We start from the raw sequence: 15,038 nt of genomic DNA, 5'->3' as shown, positions 1-15,038 counted from the left end.
TTAACACATCTAGTTATCAGTGAATTTTGATGTCTGGACAGTAAATTCTGGTCAAAAAAGAAATTATGTACATGTTGAATCTTAAAAAAAAACAACTAGATAATAGGAGATGAGATTTCTGCGTAAGAGTCATTATGTCTAGAAAGAGGTAAGAGGTACGTGTTTCAGAGTGGATATCTGTACTCCTCGAGTGTTGTAAAAAAAAATTTCTGGAATGCGAATAGCTTTGTTTTGCAGGGTTTTTAGTGGTTAAATATGTAAATTTAAAGGCAGAAAAAATATAGCTGAGCAATATTGGATTTGTGCATCAATTAGGCAAAAAATATAGGATTCTTAGAACCTTATATGAGAATAAAAATTTTAGTCAGTGGAGCAAACCTATATATCTTGATATTTTTAGTCTCAACAACGAAATATGTGTTTTAAAATTCATGGTAGGGTCAAAAACGATACCTAAATATTTTGCTGTGTATACTCTTTTGATTTCACGAAAAGTATCAATGGTAATTTCATTCAGAGAAATATTTTTCAACATTTGATTTGATCTTCCATAAATAATAAATTCTGTTTTAACAAAATTAGGGACAAGTTTGTTAATTTGGAACCAATTTGTGATGGATTTTGCAACTTCAATCAGTTTTTCTTTCAGTGCATCTAATGTTGGTGCTTTTAAACTTGCTGCAGTATCATCCGCAAACATAATTGTTAATGCATTTTCAGTAGTAGAATTAGGGAGATCATTTATATATATTAAAAATAATAGAGGTCCTAAAATTGAACCTTGCGGTACACCAATATTATTATTCGATGTCTCAGACGAATATTCACCATCAATATCTACCACAAACCTTCGATTGTGCAAATATGATTTAATTAATTTTAAAAGTACTCCTCTTATTCCCGTATTTTTAAGTTTTTTAAATAGAACTTCGTGATTTAAAGTGTCGAAAGCTTTCTTAATATCAAAAAACAATGTAGCTGCTAAACAATCATCATCTAAAGCATCATTAATTAAAATGTGTGTTGCGGCGACAGCATCTTCTGTCGATCTTTCTTTTAAAAAACCAAACTGGAACTTCGAAAAAAAATTTATCTTTTCCAGAAATGATGTAAGTCTATATTTCATTATTTTTTCAAAAACTATAGCCAGTGGGGAAAGGAGTGCAATAGGACGGTAATTATTGGGATCTTGAGCCTCCCCTTTTTTGAATATAGGGATTATTTTAGCCTTTTTCAGAAGATCAGGGAAGACACCATTTTTTATGCTCTTATTTATAACATCTGCAAGAAGTTCATATATTACTCCTGATATTTTCTTTAAGAGATTTGTCGATATATCATCTACTGAAGCCGAATTTCCTCTCTTTAAATCACTAATAGCTTTTTGGTATTCATCAAATGATACTGGTAGCATATACAATGATTTATCTTCGTTTTGGGGCATAAATCGTGTATAATCTGATGGCTTATCCAAAAGATCTCTAACCAATTCTTCACCAATTTTACTGAAATGCTTAGCAAATAATTCTGCGATATTCTTTTTTTCAGTTGATTCATTAGCGTCATTTCCATTATTAAGAAATGTCGGTATTGCTCTTCGTTTATTTTTATTTAATTTATCACGCAATATTTCCCACATTTTCTGTTGGGACGCAGCTGAAGATTTTTCCTTCTCATAATAATTTCTTTCACTTTCTCTCAAAGTTCTAGTCAGAGTGTTTTTGTACAATTTGAATTTCTGGATGTTTTCATCAGACGGATAGTTGCATTTAATTTTGTATTGTCTATTTTTTTCGTTTATAGATTTTAACAGTCTCGGGGATATCCATGGTTTTTGTGGCATTGACTTGGGTGTTTTCCTTTTAACTTTCGGACATATATCATTATAAACATCATTAAATGATTTATAAAACATTTCCAATGACTTGTTTGCATCCTCAGTACTGACTACTTCCTTCCAATCTATATCTCCTAGCTTAATAATTAAACGCGCAATTGATTCATCATTTATTATACGACCTGTTTTTTCCTTACGTTCATTTTTTTTAGATCTGGCCAAATTAAATTCAGAAATTATTACACCGTGATCTGAAATATCATTTAATATGACAAAAGTTGAAAACAAATACTATTAGAAAAAATATTATCAATTAATGTTGCTCCAATATCATCTATTCGAGTTGGAATCAGACATGATGGGAGCAGTCCTTGACAAAGCATTAGTTCTAAAAATTCTCTTATCTTCGAATCATTTTGCTTTGCTTGAATTTTCATTAGGTCTAGGTTGAAATCACCAAAAATAAATATTTGCTTATTCATCTGTGATATTTTATTTAATAGAATTTCAAATTGCATCAAAAATTGATCTATACTTCCGGAAGGTGGGCGATATAAAGATATCATGATTGTTGATGTTTTATTAACTTCACATTCCAGAATACACGCTTCAAAAATCATTTCTACATTCCAAATCATTAAGTCCCGTCTTATTTTCGATTTTAACTCTTTTCTTATGATAAATCCTAATCCACCATGCTGATGGTGTTTTCTATTCTCGTGAACAAAATCATAATCAAGAAACATCACATCATTAATATTCCTATAATTTAAGAAAGTTTCGTTTACTGCTAAAGCTTCAATTTTATTTTTATTAATTATGTCATTTATGAACTCAATGCTACTAAGTAAACCTCTGCAGTTAAAGCTACATAAATGAATATTTGTTTTTTGGGCTATCTTCCAAAATTACTGCTTCATCATCCTTCACATCTTTCAAGCATTCCAGTATATCAAAAGGATTTTCCTCGAACAGTTTAGTTCTGCTTGCAAGATCAGGTAAATTATGTAAACTCAATATCATAAATCAACAAAAAAGCCTCACTCCAGTTAATTAATAATTTAACAAAAGACCACTCAAAAAAGAAAACTAAGCTAATCACATATAACAACCGAATACGTCGGAGAAATCCATTGCGTTTCGGTGGAGGTATGTTCATTCTTTTTCATTCAACAGAGAACACGCATATTTTGGCAACAATGTGGGCACACCAACACATATTTGCGCATTTATATAATGACTGTTATGAACAAATCCTTACAAATCACTAATAATGAGAAAAAAAAATAAAAAAATTACACAATTTATTCGACTGGTGGGACGTTATATCACTTCTTTTTTTGTTTCACTCCGTCTTGGTCTATATAGCATAATGTGGGTGGTACCGTGGGTGGGATCCATGCAATAAAACCTCTATCCTTCATTTCTTTCTTTTTTTGATTCAGCGTAGCGCGAATCTCCCTGCAAGTTTTACTAACATCATCACTGAAGAAAACTCCATTGTAATTAAATTTTGTCGCTTTATCGAAGTCTTTTTTCCAGGGCTGGTCACGTAATTGTTTATTCGCTTGAAATACCGAGAATTTGTCATCCGAGTTGATGAGTCGTATTTTCACAAATTTGTCATGTACTTCTTTAACTTCAAAATTGGGGCGCAGAACAACTTCAGCGTTTAGTCGCAGCGAGGAAACAAAACCAAAGTGTTGCTCTCGCAACACTTTACTCGGCGAAGCCGAGCAAAGGTTGCCGCAACACCTCACGTTGCCCATGCAACGTAAATCTAGTTCAGATCTCAAACCTTGTATCTCCTCCCGCGTTGCTTTAACTGTTTCTAAAGTCTGATGGACCGAACTGGTCAGTGCATCAATCGAATCACGTATTGTCCCTTCGGCTGTTGAATCTTGCACAGATAATCGTGTGGATTCCATATCATTACGTCTCTTTTCCTGGTCATAATAACTATTCACAGGTGTTCACAAGATTGGCATAAAATAAGTCAAAATGCGCGCTCTCCGATACTGAGATGTTAACTCGAGGAGAACATTGAATGAACTGAAGGTTACAATCTACAGTTCTGTAATTACAACACTGAAGTTAAATAGTTTTTTTTCGGTGAAGATTGTTCCCTGCACCCACAGCCTACAAATGTGACCCGTACATAAGAAATAAATAAATATTATTTACATTAAAAAGATGCGGCAACAAAGATCGTGCGAGGATCAGCCACCTATTGATTGCACAATGTGAATTACTCGGTTCAGGTAAACACTGTATAAAATCACACATTTCTTTTCACAGTTGAGAGTTACATAGATATTGGCAATTATAATACCGGCAAGAAACACACGAATGTTTTTATAATTGCATAATATGCAAAGCAAATCAGTTTTCAGTTTGTAGTCGAGTTCAACCTGTCAACATCTGTCTGAGTTCAAAAGCTAATGAACCAGATACGTTCCGCGATTGTTTACCTTTGTATGACCAAGTGACGAAACGAAAACAATATTTTCCAGAGTGCATACAACGAGTTACATCTAACTCAATTAAAATGTACTAATTGATACTTGGTTCAAAGGAGGGGCCGAAAAGTGTACCAGGATAGATATTACCAATTGGAGTAACTCCTGAATGTGCCTTGATTGCTCCACTAAATCCAAGGTAAACTCTACTTCTTCTCCGGGTCTGTAACCGCTCTGGCTTCCTTCAAACACCTTGTAGTCCAGTGGAAAGAAAAACAATTCTTAGCATCCCAAATGACCAAAGCAGCCCTGCTCTTTTTTCTGACCCTCCACAAAGCCAGGTTTCTTTTTTAACAGAAAAACAAAACGTGCCTCAAGAGGCTGGGTTCAGTCACTCCAACAATTTTCCTTACCCTACACCAACGCCAAGATCTTGAAGTTCTTCCCGAAGACTTTTATTTTACCCGTCATTTTCATAATATTGATATGACTAATATTTAATGTTTGATTAAATTTTCCTGTGAGTGTTTGTGAAGGTACAAATTATTTTTGTCATGACATGTTAATGCTAGCTCCGTCTATTGTAGTGAATAAGTATATTCTATTCTATCATAACAAGCAACTAAATTTAGCATGGATAAATCTGTTCAAACAGAAAGCGACACGAAAGAAAGCGACACGAAAGAAAGCGAAAACTTACATCTAGATTTTACAAAAATATTGACTTTAAAAGAAAAGTTAACGGATGTGGTAATGCCTTTTACAGATTTTTGGTCAATTTATAAAACCGGTTCAAGAAGTCCACCTACAAATAGTTCCATCCCAAACGAGGTAAATAGCACTTAAGACTCTCATCATCAAAAAGTGTATTGTCCTTAAGCTCAATGATTTAGCCACTACAAGTGACATAAATCTAGGTTAATAAATTGTACCTGACCTCCTCAATTCTATTCAACCTTATTATAATCCTGACCTTGAGAACACATATGCCTGAATTCGTTTTGACAGTACGGAAGTGAATCTGCCAAATAATAATGATGACTTCCCTGCTAATATTTGAAAATGTGCCAGTATAATTTTGGCATGTTTTTGCAAGTTAGCAGATAAAAGTGATTTTGGATATGATCGTGCTCTAAGCAAGCTACAGGAAAAAAGTATTCCTGATCATAGTGTTATCAAAAAATGCAAGTTTTTAAGCAAGTAAATATGCAAATTAGTTCCAAAGTGCCCCTAAAATCATGGATCTACTACCCATAACCTAAAAAACAAAACAAAATGAAGCTAGTCTATGAGTCTGTCTCCGTTTTTTATATAACAAGTACAACCAAAAATTTTTGTCTTTATTGCACTTATGTCGTTTCTACCCCAATGGCAAGTGTACTAAAGCAAAATGTAATTTTGACCATGTTCCTTTATGTAAGTTAGCAACAAGCGGGCGTTGTTTCGGGTCTGATAACCTGCATATTTATTTCCCTTCTTCCTCTTTGCAAAAAAAAAAAAAAGCTGCAAACAAAAAGGAAGTTCACAAGCTTGGGGAGTCCCAGCTGTTACGAGTCATATATGCCACAATGGAGAGCCCCTTTTATAGGTAGCCTTACCTATCCCATTCCTCCCTTACTAAATACCCCTTATTACCTCCCTTCCTATCCGATACAAAGCAGCATACCCGAGGTATCCTCTCCCCGAAATGCCCTTCCAACCCAGAAATTTACTCACGGCCAGTCAAATCACCACCACACCCAATCCCCTCTTACTCATCTCCCACCCTGTCGAAAACCTCATTGCATATCCTATCCGCTCTATGCGCCCCAGATGTTGTTGACTGGTTCGGGCCTCCACAAGTCATTTGCCAAAGTAAATCTGACCTCCCGCCTCCCAGAAACTTCCCATCACTCTTCCCTTTTCCACCCCCTTCTTGACTTCCCATCTCCCCCTTTCCTCTCTATAAAAAATCCTCCCAATTCGACTCCTTATCCTATCTCCATGAAACACCACCTCCGGCCCATTCGTTTTATTCCTCGTGCCTACCCTGTCAACATGACTCAGGTTTGTGACTTATTGCATTTAATAATTGTCTTGTAATAAATCCTAATGTCTCTCACTTCCTGTCAACTGGAAATAAGTTGCACGTTCCTCATCATGCTTGGTTCATATCCTTGCCCGTCCCCCACCTCCAAATCCTCAGGGTAAATAGTTTCTTACCCTTCTTCTCCAAAGCATCATAACATTAGATTAAAAATCCACCCAGGAAATCCTCAAACTCACCAAGTCTCGCTGTCGCGATTCCCCAATCGGTACGTTTTTCCTAGACTTTTAGTTACTAATGCTGAAAGTCTTAATTTTGAAAAGCTTACCGAACTCAATGTGCTTTCAGAATCAAATCTAATAGATATTATAGCTATTACTGCTGTATAGTTCCATGACCCAGATCCCTGCGCCAGACAAATTATGAAGAGTTTATTAAACTACGTCCTCTAGACCACCCACTTGAAAAAAAGGTGGCAGTGTTTTATTCTTTACTAAGAGTAACCTTTACTCAAAGGTTATTCGAGTCCCTAGTTTATCCGAGTATGATGAAATCCTCTGGCTAAGTATTAGACCATATATATACATATATATATATATATATATATATATATATATATATATATATATATATATATATATATATATATATATATATATATAGATATATATATATAGATATATATATATATATATATAGAGAGAGAGAGAGAGAGAAATCACCAATGCAACAGCATAAACACACAAAAAAAAAGAAGAAGAAAAAAAAAGAGAGAGACAGAAGGAGAAAAGGAAGACTGTTTTCCTAAATTAGTGATTAATATAGACCAGCACTTGAATGAGGCCTTAACCCTACTCATCCATACAATCACATAGGTCAAACAGCATAGCCATACACAATCAACCATAAAGAATAATCCATGGACAGGCAGTCATGTCGTCAATAAGTATAAGTCGTCATTTACCAAACAATAGAAAAAATATTCACAAGGGCTCATCAGGAGAATACACTGACCTATATAGGGTTTCGCCACTTTAAATTCTCTATCCCAGCCAAGTGTTGTGGCTACGACAGAATATCTATGGCATCTCCGTGTCAGGTATCACCCCCAAAATACATGCCTATGAAAAAAAAAAAAAAAAACAGCAAATGTAAAACAACCAAGTAACACCAAAACAAGCTTATCCTGTTAATATATCCCTCTTTTTAGCAACAATAGGTAAACTAAATATAATAAATTTTACCAAATCACAAATATTAACACATTGCAAAAAATCTGAATGAACTAAACAATTATAGAATTCATCTTTACCATGTGGCTAATTTAAAAAAAAATCCGCTCAATTAGAAACACAATTCAAAATAAATGGCGCTGCAACAACAATTCTCGAACCTCCGAAATTAGTTGAAAATTTCTTTAAGTATTTCTAGATGATTCTTTTGATATTTATTTAAAAGTTCGTTATAATGAAAACTAAATTTTTTAAATTGCCAAGTTAATTTATTTGCAGAAAAACCTCTTGATATCAATTTTTGGCTTAAGATTTTACATCTATTTTAAAAATCAATATAATTACTACAAATCCTTGCATAACGAAGTAACTGTGAGAAAAACGCTGAATACGTGATATTTGAGTGTATATTACTTTCAGGGAATGGGAAACTAATCACTTCAAAATCAAAATCATCCGTTTTATTATACATTTTAAAACTTAATTTATTATTATCACAAATATTAATATTTAAATCTAAGAAATGATCTTCATGACCAGCGCCATGACTAGGTTCAAGAATAAGCTCTGATGGATATATATTTTTAGAAATATCAATGAAATCCTTACAATTTAAGACCAAAACATGTTTTAAATTAATTGGATTATTCTTATCCATCATATATTTATATTCTAGTTGACTTAAAAACAAGTCAGCTATAAATGGGCTGGCATTCCCCCCCATGGGAATTCCCACAATTTACTTGTACAAATCACCACCAAATCGTATATAAGTATTGTATAAAACAAATTCTAATAACTCAAAAATCATATCCAAGCTGTAACATCTCAAGTTAACTGTAGTATTAAAGCAATTTGTCCATATAGCTTTTTTATTATAAGTGTCTATTTTTAAGAACCTTTTACTAGATAAGAGGAAAGATTTATTGATAACAGTTTTTAAATTATCAAACACTACATTAAGTGATAAATTAGTATACATTGTCGCAAAATCGAAAGACTCAATTCTTTTAGCTGAAACCATTGTTAATGAATCTATCACCTGCAGTGAATTATTAACACTCCAATATGGATTAAAATTCGAAAATTTTTTAATACCAGAACAATAGGTTTTAAGTTTATTTACAATTTCCTTTAAAATTAAAGAGAGGTCAGTAGCAGCAATGCGGGTTGGACATTTAGCTGCTCCAGCAATAAACCGTGGTTTAGGGGGATTCTTATGAAATTTTACAGTCCAATATAGGAAAGGGAACTTTTTATCATTGTCATTTATTTTAATATTAAAATTTTTAAAAAATTTTCTTCAGTCTTTTCATTTATATTCTCATCCTCTATTCCATCCTCTATTTTTAATTCTCATCCTCTATATTTACCTTTTCGTAAACATTTTTTGTGCATAACTCCCTTTTTAAGATATCACAATACAGCTTCTGACAAATTATGGCAAAATTATTATTAGCTTTATCCACTGGCACAATTACAAATTCATTCTTTAGATTAGCAATTGCTTGTTTAATCTTCGCATTATAAAATAATGATTTAGTGTTACTATTTTTTAAGTTAGAATATATTTTATTTCTTATTCTACTAATAATTAAATTCTTCCAACTTTGAAAACTCTCTTTATTTTTGTTCTCTTTCTTACACCACTTATCAATAAATAAATCAAAATCATTTTCCAAGCCATCAAGAACACTCGATGGTCATCGAGAATCACCGCCAAGAAACATCGTACTTAGCAAGATGCTTTTTCAAAGTTAATATATCTCCGGCTAGTAGATCAACATAATATAAACTAAGAGAGATTATTTGTGTAAGTTAGGTTTAAGGAAAGAAAAAAGATTCTTACCTTAAATTTGGAAGTCATTTGATTAATTAAAAACCAATTTTCACTGAGACTAGTCGCATCCCTAGATCGTAGCAAAGTCTTTGATATAGCAGGCATAAATTGTAAAATATCTTTATCTAAACAAAAAACTAGTCGATGACAATACCGCCGGAGAGCTCCCTGAAATTCTGGCAGCACTGTTGGAATCTGGAAAATATAATTTTTAATAGACCATGGTTCCAAATCTGAGGCATTATAATAAAAGCAAATAAATATAAAATAAATATAAAATAAAAGCATTATATATATATATATATATATATATATATATATATATATATATATATATATATATATATATATATATATATATATATATATATATATGGTCTATATTAATCACTAATTTAGGAAAACAGTCTTCCTTTTCTCCTTCTGTCTTTTTTTTTTTTTTTTGTGTTTGTGCTGTAGCATTGGTGATTTCTCTTTTCATGATATATATATATATATATATATATATATATATATATATATATATATATATATATACTAGCTGTTGGGGTGGCACTTCGCGCCCCCCCGCGCGCGTAAGTCGTTACGCGCCATTGTAGTTGTGTCCCTGTTTCCCACCTGTGAAAAGAGATAGATATAAATATATGTTTTTAACTACGTAAAACATGCGAATATACAACATTCTTCGCTGTCCCACTGTCTGTGCATATAAATAGATTGTCAGGTTTACTGACTCTTGAACATGCAGCATATAATTGTCCATGGAAAAAACAATCCGTATTCAGATCTATACCTCGTTATTCTAATGATGTGCCCCTGTGTCCCGGTCGTCATTTATATTCCCTGTGTCCCGGACGTCATTTGTGTCCCGGTGTCCCAGTTTGTAATTTCTCCTTGAGCGTCCCGGTCGTCATTTAAATTCCCTGTGTCCCGGTCGTCATTTGTGTCCCGGTCTGTAATTTCTATTCGAACAACCCCTGTGTCCCGGTCGTCATTTATATATCCCGCCTGTGCCCCCGGCGCCCCTGTTGTAGTTGTGTCCCGGTCATGATTTGTGTCCGGGTGTCCCAGTCTGTAATTTCTTTTTGAGGTTCTCGGTCGTCATCTATATTCCCTCTGTCTCGGTCGTCATTTGTGTCCTGGTCTGTAATTTCTCTTTGAGTGTTTTTTCTTTTTAGTTTTTTACCTTTTTTCTTTTTTCAGTTTTCTTTTTCTTCTTTATTTTTCAGCGTCACTATGAAGTACATATCGCCGAACCTTTGTTTTTTTAACTTAAATCTGGTTGGCATTGATGAACTTATCCAAGTCAAAATCCCGAACCCAATCATCATCGCTATCAGTTTGATATGTTTTGACTCTCGCTGTCCAGGTGGATTTTCATCTAACTGCGCGGTTTAGCGTTCTTTAGCCGCAAGCCTGTTTTCTTGCTGTTCTTGGGATTCCTCGGCACGCTTTCTTTTCTTACTTTCTCTATCAGCAGCAACTTTTTTGGCATAGACTCTTTGAGCAGCTTCCTCGGCTGTTGCCAGTGTAGGTTGTTCAGTCATTTTACGATTAAACATTTTTCCGTGAACGAATGACTTAAATACCTTTAATGACGTCATCGTCATAACAAACATGACGACAACTAACTTCATGACGTCAGTCGACACACACACACACACACACACACACACACACACACACACACACACACACACACACACACACACACACACACACACACACACACACACACACACACACACACACACACACACACACACACACACACACACACACACACACACACACAGACAACTTATTTATATATATATATATATATATATATATATCTATATATATAAAAATAAGTTGTCTGTCTGTGGATGGATGGATCAGGTGACGTCACCTGAAAAAACTGGATCAGGTGACGTCAAAACTGAAAAAACTAAAAAAAGGCAAAAACTACAAAAAAAACTAAAAACTAATAAAAAAATAAAAAAGCTAAAAAACTAAAAAAACTAAAAAAAGGCAAAAACTACAAAAAAAACTAAAAACTAATAAAAAAGCTAAAAAACTAAAAAAACTAAAAAAAGGCAAAAACTACAAAAAAAACTAAAAACTAATAAAAAAAAGTGGATCGTGGATCAGGTGACGTCACCTGAAAAAACTGGATCAGGTGACGTCAAAACTGAAAAAACTAAAAAAAGGCAAAAACTACAAAAAAAACTAAAAACTAATAAAAAAAATAAAAAAGCTAAAAAACTAAAAAAACTAAAAAAAGGCAAAAACTACAAAAAAAACTAAAAACTAATAAAAAAAAGCTAAAAAACTAAAAAAACTAAAAAAAAGGCAAAAACTACAAAAAAACTAAAAACTAATAAAAAAAATAAAAAAGCTAAAAAACTAAAAAAACTAAAAAAAGTAAAAAACTAAAAAAACTAAAAACTAAAAAAAACTAAAAAAAAGGAAAAAACTGAAAAATAAGCTAAAATAAAGGTAAAAACCAATAAAAAACTAAAAAAAAACTGAAAAAACTAAAAAAAAGGCAAAAACTACAAAAAAACTAAAAACTAATAAAAAAAGTAAAAAAGCTAAAAAACTAAAAAAACAAAAAAAACTAAAAAAACTAAAAATCTAAATAAACTAAAAAAAGAAAAAAAAGGAAAAAAATAAAGGAGAAAAACAAAACTAAAAAACGAATGTATATACAGACCGGTACACCGGGATACAAATGACGACCGGGACACAGGGAATATAAATGACGACCGGGACACAGGGACACAACTACAACGGGGACACCGGGGGAAACAGGGGGATATAAATGACGACCGGGACAAAAAAACTAAAAAGAAAAAAAAACTAAAAACTAATAAAAAAACTAAAAAATCTAAAAAAGAAAAAAAAAGGAAAAAAATAAAGGAGAAAAACACAACTAAAAAACGAATGTATATACAGACCGGGACACCGGGATACAAATGACGACCGGGACACAGGGAATATAAATGACGACCGGGACACAGGGACACAACTACAACGGGGACACCGGGGGAAACAGGGGGATGTAAATGACGACCGGGACACCGGGACAGGGAATGGTCGATTAGCAATCACCATAGAATCATGAGGTATAGATCTGAATACAGATTGTTTTCCCATGGACCATTATATGTTGCATGTTCAAGAGTCGGTAAACCTGACAATCTATTTATATGCAAAGACAATGGGACAGCAAAGAATGTTGTATATTCGCAAGTTTTACGTAGTTAAAACCATATATATATATATATATATATATATATATATATATATATATATATATATATATATATATATATATATATATATATATATATATATATATATATCTATCTATATTCACAGGTGGGACATAGGGACACAACTACAATGGCGCGTAACTATTATGGCGCGTAACGACTTACGCGCGCGGGGGGGCTTGGGGGGGGGGGCGCGAAGCGCCCCCACCAACTAGGTGTTGGGGTGGCGCGAAGCGCCACCCCAACAGCTAGTATATATATATATATATATCTATATTCACAGGTGGGACATAGGGACACAACTACAATGGCGCGTAACTATTATGGCGTGTAACGACTTACGCGCGCGGGGGGGCTTGGGGGGGGCGCGAAGCGCCACCCCAACAGCTAGTATATATATATATATATATATATATCAATATATATAAACTTATATATATACATAAAATATAAGCACAGTAAAGATAATACAAAGTGGCGAAAAGTCCTATACTACTCGTTGAAAGTTTTAGACATAGATCGAAAACCACAAAAGATTCATGACCCCGTTTTCACGGACGCACAATGAGAAATGTTTCCGCTTGAAACCAAGTCGCAACTGAAGCTATGGCTCTCAAGTATTTGCTCAGATTCTAATTACGCGCTATGAAATGTGTGTCATGTTTGGAAAAAGATTTCGCTACTGGTATATATTTACACTGTGATTTATAAGATACCATGGTGCCAAATCTGAGGCACGTACCCCACAAATGATTAACTTGCATTTTGGAAACTCAAATGTTTAAATAGAATTTAGCCTGACTCCTGTGGTCGAATCAACATCGAACATGCTAAAAATAACACAGTCGGAATCATTTCTAGACCTAATCATACTGACTGAGAATGTGCTTTATTCGTTGGAAGGGCCTTAAACACTTATAGGCAATAGGACCTTTCTTGTGATTTAAAGTCCATTGAAAGTTAAAAAGCATGACATTTTCAAAAATGAGGTGGGGTTTAGCACATAATGATTCTACAATTTATTACAATTTGCGATACATATTAAATAGGTAGCAAAGAAGAGAGCCAAGTTTGTAATTCTTAGACACTGTCCAGGGGGGGGGGGGGAGATTAGCCCGATATTTTTCAACTTTTTTTGTTGACAGGTTAGAACACCAGAATCTTAATGGCTTGTTTATTTTGCTTCATAGTTTTGTATAAGTGTAAGTAACCTGAACAAATCTAAACTACAATCAAGCCAAAAGAGCAAAGATTGCAAAAATCTTAACTTCAACCAGGCCAATAGCCAACTAAATACAAGACCGAGTCAATTCAACCCAATTTTAGGGAATGAAAATTGCAGTTAGCAGCAAAACTAAAGCTTGCCACCAATTTACCAAATGTTATCCTCTTTTTGCCGAAAACTGTCGTCGAAAAATCTAAGAGAACCCACTTTCAATCCAATACACCATTCGGGATTGAAATAAAAACACGGTCAGACTCTTTCACTTGAGAGAGAAATTAATAAGTCAAATGAACATCAGTTTGGTTAAACAATAAAAACAAAGAAGCTGAAAAACAAAAATTCTGAAAGAACTTGAAATGATTGAATTGCTACCGATGATTCCATGGTTTAACCACCAAATAAGCCAAAAATGATTGGTACAGAACACGATGAAATTAATATTGACAAGAATATTTTAACGCAATGAACCAATCTTAGGTCTATTGATACCTGGACAACATGTTTTTTTAGAATTTTTGTTTCGGTGGTTTCAAAATTATGAAGCTTTTAAGGCAGCACCAAATTTTCACCAGTGTTAACACACTGACTTATGCAAATAAATAAGCAGAACTTGTTTCACATGAATTGCGACCAACTAATAGGGCCAATTTTAGCTTTCGTTACATTAGACCAAAAATATGGAACTCTTTACCATTACCGATTCGAGTGTGTCCTGGTAAGGTTAATCTTTTTAATGTTTTAATGAAACACGTTGCGACATTATAGTGTCAGGTTATTTTGTTTTTCTTGATTCATTTTGTAAAGATGTAGCATCTTAAATTATTGAAAAAGAAGTCTGCAGATATTTTTTCGTGTTTTTTTTTGTAACAGGCAATGGGCTTATGGATGCCATATGGCATTTGCGTTTTCGTTTATCAACAGTGTTCATGTCTTATAGTAAATAAAAAGTTACTCTATTTTATTATAATTACAGGGAAACCCAAAAAGATTCGCATAGGGTGACGCAAATGTCTTATGGCATCCATAAGCCTGTTAAAAAAAAAACACGAAAAAATATCTGCAGACTTCTTTTTCAATAATTTAAGATGCTACATCTTTACAAAATTAATCAAGAAAAACAAAATAACCTGACACTATAATGTCGCAACGTGTTTCATTA

General features: G+C 33.5%; 1 protein-coding gene across 1 annotated transcript in view; it reads right to left on the bottom strand.

Annotated features, from left to right (window-relative positions):
* The window catches only part of LOC136037878 (exportin-T-like), a 96,655-nt gene that overhangs the window by 20,172 nt on the left and 61,445 nt on the right, over nucleotides 1-15,038 (bottom strand). The window contains exon 12 of the mRNA XM_065720731.1: nucleotides 9,404-9,589. Within this exon, the coding sequence (XP_065576803.1) occupies nucleotides 9,404-9,589 (186 nt within the window). The remainder of the gene's footprint in view (nucleotides 1-9,403; nucleotides 9,590-15,038) is intronic.

The sequence above is a fragment of the Artemia franciscana genome, chromosome 17 (assembly GCF_032884065.1).
Source record: "Artemia franciscana chromosome 17, ASM3288406v1, whole genome shotgun sequence".
Lineage (NCBI taxonomy): Eukaryota > Metazoa > Arthropoda > Branchiopoda > Anostraca > Artemiidae > Artemia > Artemia franciscana.
This window is presented reverse-complemented; position numbering and strand designations above follow the sequence as displayed.